Source organism: Salvia hispanica, chromosome 4, assembly GCF_023119035.1.
Source record: "Salvia hispanica cultivar TCC Black 2014 chromosome 4, UniMelb_Shisp_WGS_1.0, whole genome shotgun sequence".
NCBI lineage: Eukaryota > Viridiplantae > Streptophyta > Magnoliopsida > Lamiales > Lamiaceae > Salvia > Salvia hispanica.
This window is the reverse complement of record NC_062968.1, coordinates 57,528,995-57,552,116: the sequence shown is the minus strand read 5'-3', so window position 1 is coordinate 57,552,116 and position 23,122 is coordinate 57,528,995. Positions and strand designations below refer to the sequence as shown.

General features: G+C 36.0%; 4 protein-coding genes and 1 pseudogene across 4 annotated transcripts; 4 read left to right on the top strand and 1 right to left on the bottom strand.

Annotated features, from left to right (window-relative positions):
* Positions 1–6,156: 6,156 nt before the first annotated feature.
* Positions 6,157–8,437, top strand: LOC125223357 (serine carboxypeptidase-like). The gene is made up of 7 exons (XM_048126473.1): positions 6,157–6,377; positions 6,530–6,698; positions 6,781–6,900; positions 7,243–7,386; positions 7,479–7,718; positions 7,790–8,048; positions 8,187–8,437. Exons 1-7 carry the CDS (start codon positions 6,172–6,174, stop codon positions 8,435–8,437), a joined length of 1,389 nt encoding a protein of 462 aa, XP_047982430.1. The 5' UTR covers positions 6,157–6,171.
* A 2,220-nt stretch (positions 8,438–10,657) lies between these two features.
* LOC125223356 lies at positions 10,658–12,696 on the top strand (annotated as a pseudogene).
* Positions 12,697–13,214: 518 nt separating this feature from the next.
* LOC125221508 (serine carboxypeptidase-like) lies at positions 13,215–15,210 on the top strand. Its single transcript, XM_048123628.1, has 7 exons — positions 13,215–13,522; positions 13,648–13,819; positions 13,909–14,028; positions 14,096–14,239; positions 14,308–14,458; positions 14,539–14,630; positions 14,713–15,210. Exons 1-7 carry the CDS (start codon positions 13,215–13,217, stop codon positions 15,193–15,195), a joined length of 1,470 nt encoding a protein of 489 aa, XP_047979585.1. The 3' UTR covers positions 15,196–15,210.
* Positions 15,211–15,337: 127 nt separating this feature from the next.
* LOC125222576 (alpha-L-fucosidase 1) lies at positions 15,338–17,495 on the bottom strand. Its single transcript, XM_048125271.1, has 3 exons — positions 16,808–17,495; positions 16,378–16,614; positions 15,338–16,165 (listed from the first exon to the last, which is right to left on the bottom strand). The coding sequence occupies exons 1-3, from the start codon at positions 17,365–17,367 to the stop codon at positions 15,409–15,411; spliced, it is 1,554 nt and encodes a 517-aa protein (XP_047981228.1). The 5' UTR covers positions 17,368–17,495; the 3' UTR covers positions 15,338–15,408.
* A 1,990-nt stretch (positions 17,496–19,485) lies between these two features.
* On the top strand, positions 19,486–22,225 carry LOC125223301 (probable CoA ligase CCL7). Its single transcript, XM_048126386.1, has 6 exons — positions 19,486–20,595; positions 20,855–21,044; positions 21,358–21,503; positions 21,606–21,673; positions 21,750–21,852; positions 21,930–22,225. The coding sequence occupies exons 1-6, from the start codon at positions 19,579–19,581 to the stop codon at positions 22,041–22,043; spliced, it is 1,638 nt and encodes a 545-aa protein (XP_047982343.1). The 5' UTR covers positions 19,486–19,578; the 3' UTR covers positions 22,044–22,225.
* The last annotated feature ends 897 nt before the right edge of the window (positions 22,226–23,122 follow it).

Genomic DNA, 23,122 nt, shown 5'->3' with positions numbered 1-23,122 from the left:
GTGACATCCATTTTAATACACTATGAGTAGGATCCCTAAAGTAAATGCAGTGGACATGAATTCATAAATATATTTGTATCTACAAAACACAAATTAGTTAAAAAGGTATTAAATGATTCGTAAATCGCTCGTAAATAACTAAATGACATATTTTTCCAACCCTTTTTTTATGAGAAAGATCAGAAGCAATTTAATTCATTCTCATCGTATAGCTCAAGGTGAAAATAAATACTAGAAGACACAAAAAATAAAAGTCAAATAGCACTATAAATGAAACAATATCTACATAGTTGACTATTGTGCTTCCACTTTTTTTTGTTTTCGGATGGAAATTGTTTAATTAATATGTTTTCATTTTTTTTATTTTATGTGGAAATTAGGTATATATTCACATATTCGAAATCACCCAATAATAAATTGGATATGATAACTTTTATTAAAAAAAATGTATATCTTGTAAAGAGACATCAATAAAATTTACCATAAATTTTGTAAATAAATAGTAAAAATCTACCGTAGATTGAATGGGGCCTCTAAAAACACCGTCACCACCCGTATAATCACGTGAAATTTGTGAGCAATGTAAAGTTAGCAATTAAAATTTGAACAATTAAACTTTTAATGAAATATATAAATATTATATTTTGAAGTGTATATAGTTTCACTAGTTATTTTATTATTTTTAGAGATAGATTCAACAATTATGTAACAAATGTCAAGGATGTCCTAAAAAATATATCGATAAACTCAGTATTAACATGATATTTATGATTATTAACGTTTTGTTTTGATTTATTTAAATGTCTACTAAAATTAAGTACACTTACTTCATAGTATAAACATAATTTAAAAATTGATAAAAGATGAGAAGACGTGAAAATGGAGTATGAACAAGTTGCGAGGACCACATGGGTCAGCACGAGCAAGCATTGCCGTGCATCAACCCATGTTGTCTAGGCAACATAACATCAATAATCGTTCAAAAATGTTAATTTTTTTTATATAATGGAGCAGTAGTTCGTTAAATTTTAATGCTTGCAAATCGCAATTAGATTATTACATTTGATCTTTTGTTACCAAAAGAGGCTCGCTGTTTTGTTCCAAATGCTTTCCCATTAAAGTAACTAAAAGTGGTTTTCTTTCGTTAAAATTGACCTGAATTTTTATTCCCTTTCTAAGCATAATAATTTATTTAAAAGTAAGATGTTGTTAAAGTAACTTTATATAGAATTTATGCCAAAATACTCGATCTACACCAGCTAATATGATTATATCAACGCATTTGGAATTAGGCTTCGTTAATCATGATATTAAATGTAGATATTATATATTTTGTCATATCACAATCAGATACAGGCAAATAGAAATAGTGTTAGTAGATAAAAAAAAACACTAACTTAGAATATAATTCATTAAAAAATCATCTTCATTTTATTTGTCACATAATACATATAATGTCTTTTTAAAATATTCTCTAGGAACAATATATGTAAAAGATACGTGCAGTGCTTGATTTTATTTTTAAATGACATCGGTTAGTAAAATAAACCAAGGATAGACTTTATTCTTACTTTTGGGGCTGTGTTTCTTTTTATGAAAATTAACTATTAAATAATAACTTCGAAAAGAATACAAAAAAATCATTTACCAAAAAGCTATGGAAAAGAAACAAATGCTTAAATATTCCAAAAAAAGAAAATATATTTATCAACAATTAGATTCCATATTCCTATTCAAAATTACGGAACTTTTTAGATTCCTTCTCTTTTAGATTCCTAGCTTGTGGTGAATAGAGTGAAGTGAACTTATATTGTAAAGCATTTGAAAATTGAAGTCTTTTTCAGAAAATAAAATAAAATTGAACGTTAAGTCGCATTCGCATCAAATTGATATGTTTAAAATACTAAGTATTATTTAGTTATAACGAGAGAAATAGATCAATAATGTTACTTAACCAATTAAGAAATAGATCAATAATGTTTACCTAAAAAAGATAATGTTAATGTAAATGTAAATATGTGACTATACAACGGATGGATGTTGAATTAAATACATATGATAAAATGATTATTTGGTCGATTTCACTATTCCGATAGTGATTCTCCTTTATCCATCCATTGTCTTTTTACTAACTTTATATATTCGACTTTAGTATTAAATATGGACCATCCAATTTTCTCTCATCGTTAGTTCTCTTTTATATATTAGGGTAAAAAGCTTGATATATATTGGGGGATACCATGTGGTTTCACCACCTCCACTTTCTACCTAATAATATGACACAAATCTAATTTTTGCAAACAATTATTGGTGTAAATCTTATTTTTGCAAACTATTATTGGTGTTCGTTGTTTTTTTTTTCTTTTTCTTTATCGAATATTATTTTGCCTCTCGCAATATTGACACTTGGTAAAATATAGGCCCCCCTTGTTCGATTTCTTTGATTGAATAATGAAGATTACAAAGAAAAATAAACAAATAAATGATTATACATGTGAACATAGATTGAAATAGTTCCAAATTGTACTTGATCAATATTAACAAACGTGGACAAGCTTAAATCAAGAATATTGACGTCTAAATGTTGCTAATGTATTTCTCAATAATTAATGTTGATAGAATTTAATTCGACAAAGAATGCTATAAGCAATATGTACCAATACCATCATAAAAAATAATTCAATGTTTTAGTTGGAATTGGTCTCTATGTATATATAGTCTCTATATATTTATTATTATATGAAGATGATGTGCACGGTATTCATTTGAAAATTATAGGAGTGACATCTTACTTCATCACACAATTAATATTATTTTGTATTTGGTGACAATTTGGCCATGTCAATAAAGTTGGTGGCATGGAAGGTATGAATGGGCTTTTTATTAAAAAAATTGCCTACTTTTTACTTTCCATGTTTTGAAGCACCAACTAAGTTTGACAATGCTATACTATTCATTAAAAAGATGTATCCTCTCTTGCGTTATCTGACAAATATGGGAAATTAGTGAGTGGAAATCTATAGTATATAAATATACAGTAGCAATATAAATTATCCTATCATGTGTAGTGTTTTTTTTGGGATAAAATATCAATCAATTTTGTATATTCAATATAGCAATGTTTTAGAACTTTTTACCCATGTTAGGTAAACATATGCTCATTTGTTCTTGTTCTCGTGTTTTGGGAATCATATTTTAAAAATATAAAGTAATTTCCTAACAAAATCACAATAATTGTGCTTGCAAATAAAAAAAATACGTCCGATTAGAATAATAGTCTTCTTACTTAAGGAAATTCCTTTACGTGCAAAGCACCACAAATTTTTTAAATGGGATGATGATAAAGGACAATTTCCAAATTAATAGATTTAAGAGGCCGTTTAATATGAAGATGAATTTGTTTATGGTCTCACACCCACCATAATCAAATCACAATATTCTTCGAAATTAATTAATTCGATAAAATCAGGACAATATCTTCAGGCCTGAACAATCTCATGAATTTTGTTGCCATTGTTCACGGAAATAATTTCACATATATAACTACTTCTCATGAATTTCACGTGCAAACAAATCACTATTCTCTTCTTTGTTCTTCCAAATCTCAACATTTTTTTATTAAATTGTTAACTGAGTAAATAAAAATAAATAAAAAAATTACGACCAATTGACATAAATGATCTAGATGTGAGATTTTTGTGAATTTTCAGATTACAATTCAAATATTTTTCTTATAATTAAAGATTATAAGAAGTTGTAGTTAATATTTAACTAAACTAAAAATTGAAAATGTAAAAAAATCTTATAAAGTGTCTCTTGCAAAACTCAAAGGGAAAGAACATAAACATTAAATTAGGTGTATTTAAATTAAACTAGCTGACTTAGGTCAATTATTACCTTTTAGCATATATAATCAATCTGGTTTTCTCATGATATAGCACAGAGTGACATGTACCACACATTTTCTATATACATGGCTCATTGACCTCTAAGTAATTTAAAATTAACAATATAAAATAGACAAAACATCAGTTTTTAATAGATCTCCAGATGCCAAACAAAAATTATTAATATGTAGCTAGATGATAAATTAATTTTGGATTCTATGTTTAAACTTTCTTAAAACTTGGTCCAATTAAACCATTTCATCATATATATTTAATCTCCACATTCATATTTAATGATATTCTGTAATTTTATTAGTATTTTTAACCATAAGTGTGTTATAAAAATGAATTAGGATATGAATCTTGTCATTGTGTATTTTAATTATAGGTGCTCTCTTCAGGAACCCTGTAGACACCATTGAATATTCGTGTATATATAAATATGAATAAATGTACGCATGATCAAAGATGATGCTAGGACATTACAAGTTTTTCAAATGTAAAATATTCGAATTATACTATATAGTTGACTTAATTAATTGAAAATTTAGTTTGTCGCTTTCGTATTACTGGTTATAGTACTCTCAATATTATAATGATATGATATGTCACTCATTTTTTCTGTTTAGCTCAGCTGGACAAAGCATAGGAACATAATTTTAATAAGTAATTATATAACCCCACAAAATCTAAGTCACACTAGAGATTTTTTTATAGGGTTACTATCGAAATGCTATGACTTGTTTCAATTTATACACTTGAAAAATAGTCTTATATTTTTATTTTGGTTCATCCACTAATATATGTCTCATTTTTTTAAATCTTATTACGCCTTATCACGGAAGTGGACTGGTCCAAACAAATTAAGCCCATATAAGAAGTTTATGTTTAAAGTGAAGCCCAAATACGAAACGGTTTGTTTGCTTCGTAATTGTTTGATGTTTAACTTAAAAAATTTAATTATATTTGTTAACTATTCAATTGCTATTTAGGAAAATTTAAATTATATAATTAAAAAAAATTACAATTACATTATAACATTCACCAAATTAAATATTCAGAAAGTTGAATGTACTTTTGCAATTTCTCCACAAAATAATGAGACATGAGTATTGGAAAACTAGAAAATCAAGAATTAATCATATTTACAAAATAGATTTTATAAGGAATTTATCAAATTCAGTCTCTATTGTTTTCTATTAAAATGTAGACAAACAGTTGCATTTCATAAATTCTATAGTTCAAAAGACAATTCATATAATCAATAAAATTGATATACTTTTAATACAATGTATATTTCGTTTTTTAATTATGAGCGTGGAATTTCGTATACGTGTCATCTCTGAAAGCTGTTATTAATTCATTTCGGAGACGCAATAAACACAAATTAATGATTATGACGCAAAAGTCACATTTTTCAATCTGGAATAATTTAAAGGATCATGATTTTTTTTAAGATATATTGTCTCTATAAAAATATATATGTTTAATTACAACTTTTGCAGGAGTATTATTTTTTGTTTATTCATTTTGAAATTTATATATCAAGCTATTTTAGGTTAATAAATAGAATAATATTTTATTTTAAATTAAAAAAATTGATTCGCTTCATAATTAGTTCAATTAGTCTTCCTCATGCAAATAATTTCAGAGTCCAATTAATTCAAAACTTATTATACACCTAGATAGCATTTCTAGCTAGAAATAATCGTTCTTAATCATAATTAATTCAATTATCTTCCAATAATCATGCAAATATTCATTTTTTCAGTGGCAGATCTTAGTATGTACTAGTTTTTTTAAAAAAAAATTGTTCTAAGAAATCATGATTCTGCTAGATTGAATCAATCATAAATTAGTCTAGAGTTGACATTCTAAATAAAATCAACAAAAAAATCATTTAAAAGTATATGCTAATAAATTTGATTTTTAACTTATTCATCTCCATCTAGAACAACATAAAGTCAACGTACAATTGTCAAAATATAAAATATGTCATTATAGAAAAAAAAAATTAAAACTGTAAATCTAATCCTAGTATCATTTTAAATTATAATCGTATTTAAGATGTGTAGTAATGCCAAAAATGGACAAATAATTGCAAATTGAATGCACATTTCTGACTTGTCACACAACTTCACTATATATACATGCAGTTTTCTCTGCATTCCATCAACAAAGAAAAATGGCGTCAACCATATGTTATTTCATTCCATTAGTTTTTGTGGTTTGGTCAGCCACGTCATTTGCAGACGTGGTGGCGTCCAATTTCCAGTTCCCGGCTATGCAGGCGGAGAAACTCATCAAATCACTCAATTTGTTCCCCAAGCACGGTGCTAACATTCGCTCCCGCAGCGAGAGCGATCTCGCGTCGCCGATCGTGGAGAAGCCGGTGAGGTTCCCTTTCCTGGCTGACTCGGAGCCTTCCGTCGTCACGGATTTGGGGCACCATGCTGGTTATTATAGACTCCCTCACACTATCGATGCAAGGTACGTATATAAGTATATTACTTTGTTTATTCTGATTATTGTTACAGACTCAATTCTCATATCGTGGTATGCAGACTAAGTGGACTCTCTCTCTTTTAATAGGCTAGGCTAGTATTTTGGGCTGAGTTCTTCTGCGTATACACTTTTTGCAGGATGTTCTATTTTTTCTTCGAGTCGAGAAGCAGTAAGGCGGATCCGGTTGTTATATGGCTGACCGGAGGGCCGGGATGCAGCAGTGAGCTGGCTTTGTTTTATGAAAATGGGCCATTCCACATAACTAGCAACTTGTCCTTAGCATGGAATGATTTTGGATGGGATAAGGTGTTTTTTGTTTACTTTGATCTCCGTTTCTTGGCTTTGTACGCATGCGTATGTAGATTTGAATTCGTTTGTTTGTTTGCAGGTATCGAATCTTATATACGTCGACCAACCAACCGGAACCGGTTTCAGCTACAGCTCTGACTACACAGACATCAGGCACAACGAGGAGGGTATTAGCAACGATCTATACGACTTCTTGCAGGTTCGTCCACTACTATATTAGTACTACTCCCTCCGTCCCCGATTAAGAGTCACACTTTTCCATTTCGGTCCGTCTCCAATTAAGAGTCACACTTCATTTTTATCATAAATAGTAAGTAGGTCCCGCATTCCACTAGCTCACTTCACTCACATTTTATTATAAAACCAATATAAAAAAGTGGATCCCACATTCCACTAATTTTTTCAACCAACTTTTCCTTACATTTCTTAATACCCGTGTCCGGTCAAAGTGTGACTCTTAATCGGGGACGGAGGGAGTAGTATATAGTGTTTGCATTGGTTTTCTTTTTCACTTTCCAGTGACGAATGCTCTCCTGTATAGGCATTCTTCAAGGAACATCCTCAGTTTAAGAACAACGACTTTTACATTACCGGTGAGTCGTATGCTGGCCACTACATTCCTGCTTTCGCTGCTCGCGTACATCAAGGGAACAAAGACAAGCAAGGGCTTCCCATTAATCTCAAGGTATATTTATTTATTGCTGTTTGTTTCAAATCTTCTTTCATCTTGGTTTTCGTTTTCGCCTGATATGTATAGTATTATTCGTCGCGTGTCAGGGCTTTGCCATTGGCAACGGGCTCACAAACCCCGGGATACAGTACAAAGCGTACACTGACTACGCACTGGACATGAAGCTGATCCAGCAATCGGATTACGACCGGCTGGCGAAGCCTGTCTCGGATTGTGAAAATGCAGCCAAGCTCTGTGGCGCAGAGGGTGGGCAGCCTTGCTTAACGGCCTACAGTTACTGCAACCCCATCTTCGACAGAATAGTGAACCTCATCGGCGGTAAAAATGTAAGGGTTACTTTCTCGTGAATGAGATAGTACTAGTAATGAAAGCACGCTGAGTTTGGTTTCCTATGCAGTACTACGACATAAGGAAGCAGTGTGAAGGTGACCTCTGCTACGACTTCTCCAACGTGGAGGAGTTCTTGAAGCTCGGATCAGTGAGGGACGCTCTTGGTGTCGGGGACACAGAGTTCGTGTCGTGCAGCTCCACAGTGTACGATGCTCTGGTGGCGGACTGGATGAGGAATCTTGAAGTCGGAATCCCTGCGATGTTGGAGGATGGGATCAAGCTACTTGTGTATGCCGGAGAGTATGATCTCATATGCAATTGGCTAGGTGAGTACTAATGACATGTTTGGTAGGGGTGATTTTCATCCCTAGATGAGTTATCACCCCTACCAAACATGGTCTTACATTTTCGCTAACAAACGGTTATTCCTAAAGACGTCGAAAACTGATAAAATGGATATATAGGGAACTCGAGATGGGTGCATGCCATGGAGTGGTCCGGACAGAAGCAGTTTGCAGCGGCTGCCACCGTGCCTTTCTCAGTGGACGGGGCTGAGGCCGGGCAGCAGAAGGGGTTCGGGCCACTCACGTTCCTCAAGGTGCGCGACGCGGGCCACCTGGTTCCGATGGATCAACCAAAGGCAGCTTTGGAAATGCTGAGGAGGTGGATGCAGGGGAATCTAACACAACTTGCTTATACAGAACAAATATTGTAAAATCTGATTAAAATGCATGGTGATTGTATTGTTTGAAAAAAATCTATATATTGCAATATTGGGGCATAATCCAACTCTTCCATGCCAATAATCTAGTTTATCTTTTTTCCATTTTAATTCAATAATTAAAAGCGTATAAATAGTGATTTTAATGTATCTATATTTTCCAAATAATAAAGTAATATAATCTATATAAATATGCAAAAGTTAGGATAGTGTGATTTTCTAGAAAGAAAAACAAATTAAGTATAACAAAAGTTTTACAACAACATGTAGAGATAATTTAGCATTAATAAGAAGTACTACGAGACCCAAACTCAAACTCATATCGTAATTTTATATGTAATTATATAACCCCACAATATCTATGTCACATTAGAGTTTTAGGGATGACGAAAACATGCGGTTACTATCCGAAAATGTATGACTTGTTTCAATTTATACACGAAAAATAGTCTTATATTCTTAATTTGGTTCATCCACTAATATATGTCTCATTTTTTCTCTTTTTCTCTCTATTATTTTCTTATCAATTGTGTATTGTAAGTTTGAAACCTATGTTATTCACAAATGATATCATTTTCTATAAATGAAAAGAGTATTTTAAATCTTACGCCTTATCAACATTGTTTCGTGAAGAAGTTAATCATGTGTCTCCAATTTTGTTTTGATTTCAAAATAAATGTTGTTAAGTGAACTATATAATGTCTTTTTTAGGCTTTAAAATATAAAATGCCCGGCTCCACAAATAATTTAATATATACATTTAATTAAAATTTAAAATTATATATTTAAAAATAAAAAAAATGATTACATACTGTACTATTTACATTTAAAAAATTACAACTACTAGTATATTATAAGATTCACCAAATTAAATATTCAGAAAGTTGAATGTGCTTTTGCAATTTCTCCACAATATAATGAGACACGAGTATTGGAAAACTAGAAAATCAAGAATTAATCATATTTACAAAAGAATTAGATTTAATAAGGAATTTATCAAATCCAGTCTCTAATGTTTTCTGTTAAGTTAATGTAGACAAAAACAGTTACATTTCATAAATTCTATAGTTCAAAGGACAATTCATAGAATCAATTAAATTGATATGCTTTTAATATAATGTATAGTAATACTAATAACTATCGTACTATTAATACAACCATTGAATCCCATCATATTTTGTTTTTTAATTAATTATGAGCATGGAATTTCGTATACGTATCTCATCTTTGAATGCGGTTATTAATTTGATTTTTAACATTCATTAATTTCAGAGACGCAATAATAACAAATTAATGAATATGACGCAAAAGTCACATTTTTTCAAATTGCAATAATTTAAAGGATCATGCTTTATTAACATATATTGTCTCTAGTTCTAATAATTTTTTAATTAGAACTTTTGCAGGTGTATTATTTTTTTTTGTTTTAATTAATTTTGAAATTTACGGTATTTTATGTGTCGATCTTCTTACCATATATATCTAGCTACTTTAGGTTTTATTTTAAATTAAAAAAAATTAATTCGCTTCATAATTAGTTCAATTAGTCTTCCTCTAATCATGCAAATAATTTGAGTCCAATTAAATCAAAACTTATTTTACACCTGGATAGCATTTCTAGCTAGAAATATTCGTCTTAATCATAATTAATCCAATTATCTTCCTATGATCATGCAAATATTCATTTTTTTCAGTTGTAGATCTTAGTACGTTGTTTTTTTTTTTTTTTGAATTTTTTTTTTTGAATCAATCAACCGCCTTTTCATTCGATAATTGCTACTAAATTAGTCTAGATTTAATTGACCGAGTTGACATTCTAAAAAACATCAACTATATAAGAAAAAATTCATTTTAAAACAACATAAAGTCAAAGTACATTAGTCAAAATATAAAATATATAGAAGAAAAATTAAAATTGTAAATCTAATCCTATTAAGTAGTAGTAGGAGTATTAATTTAAATTCAATTTTTGAATCTTAAAATTTATTACTCCGTAGTATTATTTTAAATTATAATCGTATTTATGATCTAATATACGTGTAGTAATGCAAAAATGGGTAAATAAATGCAAATGCAATGCACATTTCTGATTTCTCACTCAACTCCACTATATATAAAACTCAAACAAAAACAGTTTTCTCTGCATTCCATCAACAAAGAAAAATGGCGTCAACCATCTCTCTCTATTATTTCATTCCGTTAGTTTTTGTGGTTTGGTCAGCCACGTCATTTGCAGACGTGGCGGCGTCCAATTTCCAGTTCCCGGCTATGCAAGCGGAGAAACTCATCAAATCACTCAATTTGTTCCCCAAGCACGGTGCTAACATTCGTGCCCGCGGCGAGAGCGATCTCGCCACGTCACCGATTGTGGAGAAGCCGGTGAGGTTCCCTTTCCTGGCTGATTCGGAGCCTTCCGTCGCGGATTTGGGGCACCATGCTGGTTATTATAGACTCCCACACACTAATGATGCAAGGTGTTTGTTTAGTCTGTTTTTTGTAACTGATTGTTTGTTACGAACTCAATTTCCACATCGGTTATGAGAACAACTGTTGTGGGGTATATAGACTAAGTGGGCTGAGTTCTTCTGTTTGGTATATATCACTGACATATTGAGTTTTGTATACACATTATGCAGGATGTTCTATTTTTTCTTCGAGTCGAGAAGCAGCAAGGCGGATCCGGTAGTTATATGGCTGACCGGAGGGCCGGGATGTAGCAGTGAGCTGGCTTTGTTTTATGAAAATGGGCCATTCCACATAACAAGCAACTTCTCCTTAGCATGGAATGATTTTGGATGGGATAAGGTATTTTTTGGTTACTTTGATCTCCGTTTCTTGGCTTTGTACGCACGCGTATGTAGATTTGAATTCGTTTGTTTGTTTGCAGGTATCGAATCTTATATACGTCGACCAACCAACTGGAACTGGTTTCAGCTACAGCTCTGATGACAGAGACATTAGGCACAACGAGGAGGAAGTTAGCAACGATCTCTATGACTTCTTGCAGGTTAGTCTACTATATGTACATATGTTTGTGTTGGTTTTCACTTTTCAGTGACGAATGCTCTCCTGTATAGGCATTCTTCAAGGAACATCCTCAGTTTCAGAACAACGACTTTTACATTACCGGTGAGTCGTATGCTGGCCACTACATTCCCGCTTTCGCTGCTCGCGTACATCAAGGGAACAAAGACAAGCAAGGGCTTCCCATTAATCTCAAGGTATATTTATTGCTGTTTGTATTCATATCTTCTTTCATCCTGGTTTTTCGCCTGATAGTTTCGTCGCTTGTCAGGGCTTTGCCATTGGCAACGGGCTCACTAACCCCGAGATACAGTACAAAGCGTACAGTGACTAAGCATTGGACATGAAACTGATCCAGCAATCGGATTACAACCGGCTGGTGAAGCCGGTCTCGGATTGTGAAAAAGCAATCAAGCTTTGTGGCCCAGATGGTGGCTCGCCCTGCTTGACGGCCTTCAGTGTCTGCAACCGCATCTTCAACAGATTAGTGGACCTCCTCCGCGGTAAAAATGTAAGGGTTACTTTCTCCTGAAAATCTCCATGAGATAGTACTAGTTATGAAAGCGCCTTTCATTTCGTATGCAGTACTACGACATAAGGAAGCAGTGTGAAGGTGACCTCTGCTATGACTTCTCCAACATGGAGGAGTTCTTGACGCTCGGACCAGTGAGGGACGCTCTTGGTGTCGGGGACACAGAGTTCGTGTCGTGTAGCTCCACAGTGTACGATGCTCTGGTGACGGACTGGATGAGGAATCTTGAAGTCGGAATCCCTACGATGCTGGAGGATGGGATCAAGCTACTTGTGTATGCCGGAGAGTATGATCTCATATGCAATTGGCTAGGTTAGTAGTCTTACATTTTCGCTAACAAACACGTCGAAAACTGATAAAATGGATATATAGGGAACTCAAGATGGGTGCATGCCATGGAGTGGTCCGGACAGAAGCAGTTTGCAGTGGCTGCCACCGTGCCTTTCTCAGTGGACGGGGCTGAGGCCGGGGAGAAGAAGGGCTTCGGGCCACTCACGTTCCTCAAAGTGCGCGACGCGGGCCACATGGTTCCGATGGATCAACCAAAGGCATCTTTGGAAATGCTGAGGAGGTGGATGCAGGGGAATCTAACACAAGTAGATGATCATCTTGCTTATACAGAAAAAATGTAGAGAATTGTTTGTAGAAACTGATTAAAATGCATCTGTGATTTGTTGAAAATAATCTGTTTATTGCAATATTGGGGCATAATCCAACTCTTCCATGCCAATAATCTAGTTTATCTTTTTTCCATTTTAATAATTAAAAGCGTATAAAATAGTGATTTTAATGTATCTATAATTTTCAAATAATAAAGTAATATAAAAATGAATATAATATTTACTAAACCAATCTATATAATTTTGTCATCCACTTTCCTAGCAAATTAGGGATAATATTGATCTCACCAATATGTAAAAAGTTAAGATAGTATGATTTTCTAGAAAGAAAAACAAATTAAATATAACAAAAGTTTCACAACAAGATCTGAAACAACATGTAGAGATAATTTAGCATTAATAAAAAGTACTACTAGACCCAAAAACTAAAACTCATATCGTCGAAAATTTGATTTTGTCACTAATTCTATTTCCTGAAATTTTGGAAATGCAATTTGAACACACAAACATACACACAACCTTTACCAATCTCTTGCATTATAAAATCCAATCAAACTTACTAACACACACAACAAAATATCAAAACCATTTCTTGATGTCAACTCTTTTTCTTAGTATTTTACTACTAATCTCTTTATCAGCTATAGAGGCTGATAATGGCAACACCTCACCGATTCCGGCCTCGAAATTCCTACACAAACAAGCGGAAAAGCTCATCACGGACCTCAACTTGTTCCCTAAACTCGATGCCAACATTGTAGAGGACGATCCTGCAGCAACCAATGCTTCAAGAATTGTCGAAAAACGCATTCAATTTCCTCACATTGCTGCTAACTCCACCACAGTTGCAGATTTCGGACACCATGCTGGCTATTACAGACTTGCTAGCACCAAAGGTGCAAGGTAAAAACAAGTGATCAAATGTAATGATAAAATTTTCTCATCATGCTCATTTTGATGCCTATTTCCCACACATCAAGATTCATATACACATACACATACACATATAATGGCTCTGATTCTTGCAGGATGTTCTACTATTTCTTCGAATCAAGAAGCAAGAACGCGAGCGCCCCTGTGGTGGTATGGCTAACGGGAGGGCCGGGATGCAGCAGCTCGCTGGCATTGTTTTTCGAGAATGGACCTTTTCACTTGACAAAAGACAACACACTTGCGTTGAATGAGTTCGGTTGGGATCAAGTAACGCTATTTGTTCAAAATCACACAATTTAATTTCTTCCTACTATTTAGGTAATGAAGAAAATTTGATGTCTGATTCATGGCTGCAGGAATCAAACCTGATATATATAGACCAGCCAACAGGGACAGGTTTCAGTTACTCAACTTCCACAGACGATCTTCGACACAGCTCGGAAGAAGCCTCTGTCGATTTCTCTGACTTCCTGCAGGTTTGTTCTTCATCCTTAAACAAAATCAAGTAGACATCTTTATCACTCTCACAACTTTGTTGTCAAGGCTTTCTTCGAGAAACATGGGGAGCTCGCGAAGAACGACTTCTACATCACGGGAGAGTCTTATGCTGGGCATTACATTCCTGCATTTGCTGCTCAGATTCATCAGAGAAACAAAAATAGAAAAGGGATTCATATAAACCTCAAAGTATGCTAATAATTAACTAAAGCAACGTTATATGATCATGTCCTAATCAATTAATGCAAATCGACCAGGGATTAGCCATTGGGAATGGAATGACGAATCCGGAGATTCAATACAAATCATATCGTGATTACGCGTTAAACATGAAACTGATCAACAGGGTTCAATACTACCGCCTCATTGTAGCAGAGAGATTTTGTGAAACTAATATAAGAGCTTGTGGTAATAAAAATCACAAACTTCACCATAAAATTCCAGTCTTTTTTGCCTAAACAGGAAACCTGTTTCATATTTCACCGCAGGCGCAAACAGTACATCCTTAGTTTGTGCGGAGGCCTACGTAATCTGCATCGGCCTCTTCCGTAGAATCATTGCCTCCAAACCAGGCATAAATGTACCATGTTTTCTTGAACTCTTTCAACTAAAAAAGACACCTTTTTTTAATTCTGACACCTATATATGATCTCCTGTTGTAGCACTATGACATCCGAAAAAACTGCACCGGCTCTCTCTGCTACGACTTCTCAAGCGTGGAGAGATTCCTGAACGACAATGCGGTTCAAAATGCCTTGGGTGTGCGAGATATAAGATTCATCTCGTGCAGCACCAAAGTGTATGAATACATGTATCCAGAGATTATGAAGAATTTCGATGCCGGGCTTCCAGCATTGCTGCAAGATGGGATCAAGCTGCTCGTATACGCTGGGGAATACGATCTCATCTGCAACTGGCTGGGTAACTTGAGATGGGTGGAAAACATGCGTTGGTCGGGCCGGAGAAGGTTCGTGTCGGCTAAATTAGTCCCGTTTAAGGTCGGAGGCGTGGAGGCAGGTGGGATGAAGAGCCATGGAGGTCTGAGTTTCTTGAAGGTGTATAATGCAGGTCACATGGTTCCAATGGATCAGCCAAAAGCGTCGTTGGAGATGCTGAGGAGATGGATGCAGGGCCAGTTTCGGTGAACAAAGTTACGTAAATCTGCAGTTGTGTTAAGGTTAATGCATTTTATTTGTCAGCTGTTAAAGATTACAAATGTAGCAGAAAGATTTGCATGTAATTTACCAGACAAAGCTGTATCAGATGGTCTGATTTGGTTTGATTGACTTGATACAATAAAATGAGCTTTTTACTGCATAAATTGATTCAGAAATACAGAACTTGAACATGTACATGAATTATGAAGTTGCAATTCTATTGGTAGCTTGTTGAAGAGGGTGACTGCTATTGATGAGTGATGCAGAGCTTAGCTCAGAAATACGACGGACAACGGAGAATGGATCCATATATATACCTACATAAGCAATCAGAGGTTCAGCCCGGGACTCCTCCACAACGAGGCGTAGGTGGGTGGCTCTCACACTGTGAAACAGCAGCAGCCTCTTGTATCCGACTGTGGTGCCCTTCGCTGCCACCTTCCACTCCCCGTCCTCATTCAAGAAATCGAGATGGAACCTGATGATCCTCTGCCCCATCTGAATCGGCTCTTGCACCATTAACACGTTGAACGTAATGGTCTCCTGCAGGTCCAAGTACAGTATCCAGCCCGACTGCACACTCCCGGGAGCCCAATACGAGTGCGTGCCTTGCTCGAGAACGTTGCGGGGGCTATAACGCGGATCGGTAAGGTCACCGCGCGTGCTTCTGGCAGAGACAGACGCGTCTTCCGCTAGGCTGTGTGAGAAGATGACGCTCCGGATCTCTGAGAACTCTTGAAGAACTTGAATGTCTTCCTGGGATATGAGACCCGAAGAATTCGGTGGCACGTTTAGTAAGAGGAGGCAGTTCCTCCCCACGGACTTGTAGTATAGATCGAGTAGGGTTAAGGCCGATTTAGGAGATTCGGATGCATGCCAAAACCATCCGGGCCGGATTGAGACGTCGCACTCTGCAGGCACCCAGTCATGCCCAAAAGGGTCTCCCTGCCCAGAATATCTGTAGCTTCAAAGCATTAGCTAAGTAGGCAATCAACATAGCAACCTCAGACATAATCTACACGAAACGTGAGTTCGATAATTAGGTGCAGTTGTAAGACAAGAAAATCAAGAATCAGCTAAAACAATCAAATCAAAAACTAACTATGTGACACTTCACAATATACAAATTGAGATAACTAACAGATTTCAAGCAACAAGATGTGAGCTTACTTAGTGTCGGTGTTGCCAATCATGTCATTGGTGCGGTTAAAGAGAGACCAACAAGTACTCCCAGCGACCCCAGCCTCGTCCCCGATCCACCTTGTGTCGGGGCCAGCATCCGAGAATATGACAGCCCCGGGCTGATGTTGATGAATGAAACTAAACCAATCATCAAAGAAGTACTCCATGTACTTCTCCCCTTCACCCTTTGCACCATCTAGCCAAACTTCCCTAATCTCTCCATATCTACACAAGTGCATAGCAACAAACTAGCTCAAGTTCAAACACAAGCAGCAACCAATATCAAAGAATTTCATCACACACACCTAAAACAGAGACTAGAAAGGGTAAACTCAACATCTTTAGCAACATTTCACACTATAAATCCAATCAACAACACAGGCAAATTCTTGAAATTGAAAAGGTAAATAAAGTGGACCTAGTGAGCAATTCAGTCATCTGCCCCAAGTAAAACTCATTATACTCCAAGGTCTTTCCATAGCAAGATTCATGCCTATCCCAAGGGGAGAGATAAACCCCCAATTCCACCCCACCAATTCTGGCAGCTTCAGCCAAATCTCTCACTACATCTCCGCTCCCATTCCTCCAAGAAGTGGATTTGACAGAGTAATCGGTGTAATCAGAGGGCCACAGGCAGAATCCGTCGTGGTGCTTTGCGGTCAGGATGACTCGGGAGAAACCGGACTGCCTCGCCACGGTGACCCACTGAGTCGCGCTGAACTCGGTGGGGTTGAACACGGACGGGTCCGCGTGCCCCGTCCCCCACTCCGAGTCCGTGAAAGTGTTGGTGCCGAAATGCAGGAAGAGGGCCATCTCCGCGAGCTGCCATGAAATCTGCTGCGCCGTCGGAATTGGGAGAATCGGCAGCGGCGGCGGCGAGACTGAGTTCGTAACTCGGAGGAGATGGATGATCGCTGCTGTCAAGACCATGGGAAGTCGAATTGCCGAAATGGGCCGCCGAAATTTGAGATTTTTCATTGAGATTGCTGGTGATTGAGAGCTGGTTTGTTGGTGGTGGTGATCTTTCTTGACTTTTTTTGAAGCGACTTGAGGAAACTGTGTAATTTGATTAACTACCTTTTTTTCTTCTTCATTATATTAATCCTAAGTTGAGCAAATCGATTTCAACTCGGTTATTTTATGTCACATAATATGCCTTTGATGATTAACTTCAAAGCAAAGCCAATAGTCTCATGATGAGTGAGATTTTAAGGGCGTGTTCACCTCGCTTGTTTCACTATTCACAAGATATAGGCCCGTCAAGATTTGAGCTACTGTTGAGCTGAGATAGAGTGAGCAAAGTCGGTGTTTAGGGCGTGTTCAGTTTGTCGGTTATAGCAACAGCTGAAATGCTTAGAATTAAACTCATTTCTTGCTATAACCGACAAACTGAAAGTGTATCTAATCGAGAGAGAAAGTGATCTTGCTAGTCTTCAATGGTTGAATTATATAAATGTGCCTCCACGATTCATACTTATTTTTATCAAATTAAACCATTAAAATACTTTATGAATCTATATTTTTATAAGTTTACATATATTATTTTGGTATACTATTTATTTTGGTTGAATAGATCTAAGAAATAAAGGCACACGAAGTCTCTTAATTACATAAAATGGCTTAAATTAAATGATAAGCACGGATCAAATGCATGGATATGAGGATCAAATGCATGGATATGATGTCTATTGTTACAATAGGTTGTGCGCACATTAATTAATTGGGATCGACGCCAATTCATGATCATCACACACTTAATTGGACTATTGTAGATACTCTATCACTAAAACACAAAATCATATAGATTTAAAGTTTTAACACCTAGCTCCTAATTAATACTATCACAGATAGCTGTTTGTGTGCAGTTTGAACAAAGTTTTGAAGACTCACGACAATAAAGAAGCCAAGGCATATAAACATTTTCACTTATCAAAGGGTGGAAATAAAAAAATTAACGTCTAAATTCATTTTCATAATCAAATCTACGTCCAATTAAATAAGTCCAACTTTGTTACGCTGATCAAATTGAACTAAAACAAATATTTGATTTTAGATTTAATATTTAATATTTTTTTCACCCATATAAATTTTTTCAACTTAAACAAATATGCTGATGTTTAATGACCATCACATGAGGTGGTGTGTAATATAATATTTGTATATATAATTATATATGGGAACCTCATAATTATAAGTCTATTTGTGCAATGTATAATTAAATAATTTGGTAGTTTATTGACTTCCAGAGCAACAGGTAAACATCACTGTCTCTAATCTTTTCCAGAGGCAGAAATTCAGCCTATTTAATCCACAAAGTTTGTTTATGGAGTAATTATCTTTATTGTTTTATGGTACTTTATTTTGAAAAACCTCATTTGTAGTAAGATATTAAAAAAAATTTGGAGATAAAGAATTGAATAGTGGAGTACTTTCTTAATTGAAAACATTGCTGGAAAGTTAAATGCAGTTAATAAAGTTAAATGCAGTTAATATTTAATCATTGGAAATTTGAGGGCGATAACTTTCAAGAGTTGGACCCTCACTATAGTAAAAAAGAAAATATTAATTTATATAGCACCATATATAGTTAACAATTTCTCATTGAAATATGCAATGTGGGAAAGTGTCCACCATAGCATATCCAGCATTTATGGAATGAATAAATTGTTTAAAATTCGAGATTTTAACTTTTAAGATATAAGTAGAAACCACACTTAACCCAATTTGCACCCATACATATTGCAATTAAATGCACTTATTTAATTTTATTAAATACTTCCTCCGTCTCAGATAATTCGGTCCCAATTTTCCATTTCGTACTGTCCCACATAATTTATCTCATTTCATTTTTACATTTTTGGTAGTGGGCCTCATATTCCACACTCGTTCCTACTCATATTTTATTATAAAACTAATATATAAAGGTAGGACCCACATTCCACTAATTTTTTCAACTCACTTTTCGTTATAATTCTTAAAATCTGTGTCCGATCAAAGTGACCCGAATTATCCGGGACGGAGGGAGTAATGAATTTAACTGGTAAGATATAATACGTGTGGTATATTTATAGTAACACTAGATTTATCAGTTGATCACAACTGCCTTAAATGCTGCATCGTTGAGAATTGAAATACGCAATAATCATTGAAACATTCAATCAGTTTCACACACACACACACACACACACAATGGAGAAATCCGGCTATGGCCGCGACGGCGTGTTTCGATCACTGCGCCCGCCGCTATCCCTCCCCGCAAACCCCGACCTCTCCATGGTCTCCTTCCTCTTCAGAAACGCTTCCTCCTTCGCCGACAAACGCGCCCTAATCGACGCTCACACCGCCCAAACCCTCACCTTCTCGCAATTCAAATCCACGGTCTCCAGAGTCGCCCACGGCTTCCTCCAGCTCGGCATCAAGAAAAACGACGTCGTCCTCATTTTCTCCCCCAATTCCATCCAGTTCCCCATCTGCTTCTTCGCGATTATCGCCATCGGCGCCGTCGCCACCACCGTCAACCCCGCCTACACCGCCGGCGAGGTCTCCAAGCAGCTCAAGGACTCCCTGGCCAAGCTGATTGTCACCGTCGACGAATTGCTGCCCAAGGTCAAAGATTTCGGCCTCCCCGTCGTCCTCCTCGGCGATTCCGGCAAACCCCTCTCGCCGATTGGGAAAATCCCTAAAATCACTCCGTTCTCGAATCTCGCCGAAAATGAGGGATCCGTCGATTTGGACGGCAATTCATTCGGAATCAAGCAGGACGACACAGCTGCGCTGCTCTACTCTTCGGGGACGACCGGCGCGAGCAAGGGCGTCATTCTCACGCACCGGAACTTCATCGCCTCGTCGCAGATGATCACCGCCGATCAGGAAATGGCCGGGGAGGTCAATTGCGCGTTTCTGTGCGTGCTGCCGATGTTCCACGTGTTTGGCCTTGCGGTGATCATGTTCTCGCAGCTGCAGCGCGGGAGTGCTATTGTTTCGATGTCGAAATTCGATTTCGAGATGATCTTGAGGACGGTGGATAAGTATGGAGTGACGCATCTGTGGGTGGTGCCGCCGATCATACTGGCATTGGCCAAGAACAGTATGGTGAAGAAGTACAATTTGTCGACGTTGAAGCAGGTTGGATCGGGGGCTGCTCCTCTCGGGAAGGAGCTTATGCAGGAATGTGCCAAGAACTTCCCTCAGGCTGTTGTTATGCAAGTAAAATTTCCATCCTTTTTGTATGCATTTTTGGAGGCCTAGACAATGAGATTGTGTTTCTATCAGATGAACTATTGTTACGAGTATTAGCTACAGTAGCGATAGAACTAACGAAAGAAGCATGTCGAGCCGACTTCAAAATTGTGTTTGGAACTTTAGGCTAGAAAGGTTTGGATTGGAGCTGTTGGTGATTCTTAGTGTAGTTTGGCCATAAATTTGCTGCTTGGTTGCACTGTGACCAAAACTCATCCTATTTCAGGGGTACGGAATGACAGAAACGTGCGGAATTGTTTCTGTCGAGAATGCCTATGCAGGGCCTCGACATTCTGGTTCTGCTGGCCAGCTTGTTCCCGGAGTGGAGTGTCAAATAGTTAGTGTTGAAACATTGAAGCCTCTTCCGCCTACCCAGTTGGGGGAGATTTGGGTGCGAGGACCAAATATGATGCAAGGTATGCCTCTGCTGCAAGTCCTATTCCATTGTATCAAGCTGATGATTAGTTAAATAATGTATGAAGGGAGATGATGAATTCTCCAATTGCAAAGTCGACAGTAAGTATTAGTATCTCAGCGAAAATTGATGTTCTCTTCAAAAGGCCGATGATGCTGTGGCTACTCCTTATTACGAATCTTGATGTCTGTTGTTTAACAGACCAAACTCAGAATGTATAATCCAAGTGCCATCGCACATGTTTGCCATCATCTTCTTTAACTTTTCCCTTTTCTTTCATGGTTAATGTTTTATTCTCTTCTTTTGTTCATCAGGTTATTTCAGGAATCCACAAGCCACGAAGCTTACGATAGATAAACAGGGTTGGGTGCATACAGGAGATCTTGGATACTTCGATGAGGATGGCCAGTTATATGTTGTTGACCGAATTAAGGAGCTCATCAAGTATAAGGGCTTTCAGGTACTTACTCTCTATAAAAACATTGATCGTAGGACATGGATTGCTTCATGATTAACCTTCTGCTGTTATCAATTGTGGTGATGTACTATCCTTTCTTGCTAGGTTGCTCCAGCAGAGCTCGAAGGGCTGCTCGTCTCCCATCCCGAGATATCAGATGCTGTGGTCATCCCGTAAGTCATCGTTAGGGATGTCATAATTGCAAAGTAATTCTTGGTAACATTTTGATGTTTGGTACTCTCCCCTCAGATATCCCGATGCAGAAGCTGGTGAAGTCCCGGCTGCTTATGTTGTCCGGGCCCCTAACAGCTCACTGTCCGAAGAAGATATCAAGAAATTTATCGCCGAGCAGGTATATACAAGTCTTGTGTTAGACTACATGAATCCATGGATTAGAGATGTAACTAATACCTTAATTTCATATCGAAGGTTGCACCTTTCAAAAGATTGAGGAGAGTTACGTTCATCAACACCGTCCCAAAATCGGCTTCAGGGAAAATACTGCGGCGAGAACTGATCGATCAAGTCCGATCAAAGCTGTAATCTCTTTCACCATATATATTTCTCCTTCGTCTCGTCTCGGTCTCGTCTCCTATTTTGTTGTACCACATATCAGATTGGAAGAATCATGTATTGTGTCACAATTTATTTGGTAATGTGAAATAGAGTATATGTATAATGTATTCTAAACCTTTTGGGCCTATATGATGTTTGATTGATCAAAATTGCCAAGTTTGATTATGGTGTTAGTGTTACACAACAGTAATTTATAAACAAACGGTTACGAATTAGTCCACATCTGTTTATCTTGACAAATTGAAAATGAGAGCTACAAAATTAAATGACATTTAGGAGTGGGGTTAATGAAATCAAATGTGTAAAAAATTTAATGGAGCCTTTGCAATTTGACTTTGACCTTTGGTATATTAAACACAAAAGGCTACATAATTAATAGGACTATAAATAAACGCATTATCATATTTTCTATGAAGTCTATAATATACTGACATACATTTGTTCTATATAAATTTCATGATGTATAGTGTGTATAAAATGGAGTAGAATATATATAATGTATATGGATATGCAGAGATATGATAAAACTAGTACTCCATTTCTAATAAAGAACTAATAATTATTTCAATTTTGTGTTGATAACTTTGTTTTTGTGTTGATATGTAATATTATGTAACACGATGACATAAACATTTATCAACACAAATATTTGTTAATAAACTTATTCCTTTATGATATTTTTAATATACAAAGTGAAAATTAGTTAATATAATGTAGTGTACAATATTAAAAATACTTAAATATTACCCTTCATTCTATAACAGTGGTGACATTTTTTTGCCATATTGATGAAGAAAAAAAGTGTGTAATGTATTAGTACTAAATAAAAAGATAGTACTCGGAGAGAGGAAAAAGTAGAGATAATAAAGTAAAAGAGAAACAAAAGTAATAGTGAGAAAATGTATTAATACTACTTTTTACTAAAAAAAAAAATGACTCTATTACTATGAAACGCCTAAAATGAAAAAAATGCTCTATTGCTGTGGTACACGTTTTCTAACTAATAGTAGTATACTTCATTTATTCTCGTTAATTATTTCATTTCA

Bases quoted from the DNA above. Each gene is read 5' to 3' on its own strand.
- LOC125223357 (XM_048126473.1), top strand. From the start codon at position 6,172: ATGCAGGCGGAGAAACTCATCAAATCACTCAATTTGTTCCCCAAGCAC. The intron at 6,699-6,780 runs GTGTTTTTTGTT...GTTTGTTTGCAG, and splicing joins ATGATTTTGGATGGGATAAG to GTATCGAATCTTATATACGT. The intron at 8,049-8,186 runs GTGAGTACTAAT...ATGGATATATAG, and splicing joins TCTCATATGCAATTGGCTAG to GGAACTCGAGATGGGTGCAT.
- LOC125221508 (XM_048123628.1), top strand. From the start codon at position 13,215: ATGTCAACTCTTTTTCTTAGTATTTTACTACTAATCTCTTTATCAGCT. The intron at 14,029-14,095 runs GTTTGTTCTTCA...TTTGTTGTCAAG, and splicing joins ATTTCTCTGACTTCCTGCAG to GCTTTCTTCGAGAAACATGG. The intron at 14,240-14,307 runs GTATGCTAATAA...CAAATCGACCAG, and splicing joins GGATTCATATAAACCTCAAA to GGATTAGCCATTGGGAATGG.
- LOC125222576 (XM_048125271.1), bottom strand. From the start codon at position 17,367: ATGAAAAATCTCAAATTTCGGCGGCCCATTTCGGCAATTCGACTTCCC. The intron at 16,615-16,807 runs GTCCACTTTATT...GCACTTGTGTAG, and splicing joins ATGACTGAATTGCTCACTAG to ATATGGAGAGATTAGGGAAG. The intron at 16,166-16,377 runs GTAAGCTCACAT...TTGAAGCTACAG, and splicing joins ATTGGCAACACCGACACTAA to ATATTCTGGGCAGGGAGACC.
- LOC125223301 (XM_048126386.1), top strand. From the start codon at position 19,579: ATGGAGAAATCCGGCTATGGCCGCGACGGCGTGTTTCGATCACTGCGC. The intron at 21,045-21,357 runs GTATGCCTCTGC...TTTGTTCATCAG, and splicing joins AGGACCAAATATGATGCAAG to GTTATTTCAGGAATCCACAA. The intron at 21,853-21,929 runs GTATATACAAGT...TTCATATCGAAG, and splicing joins AGAAATTTATCGCCGAGCAG to GTTGCACCTTTCAAAAGATT.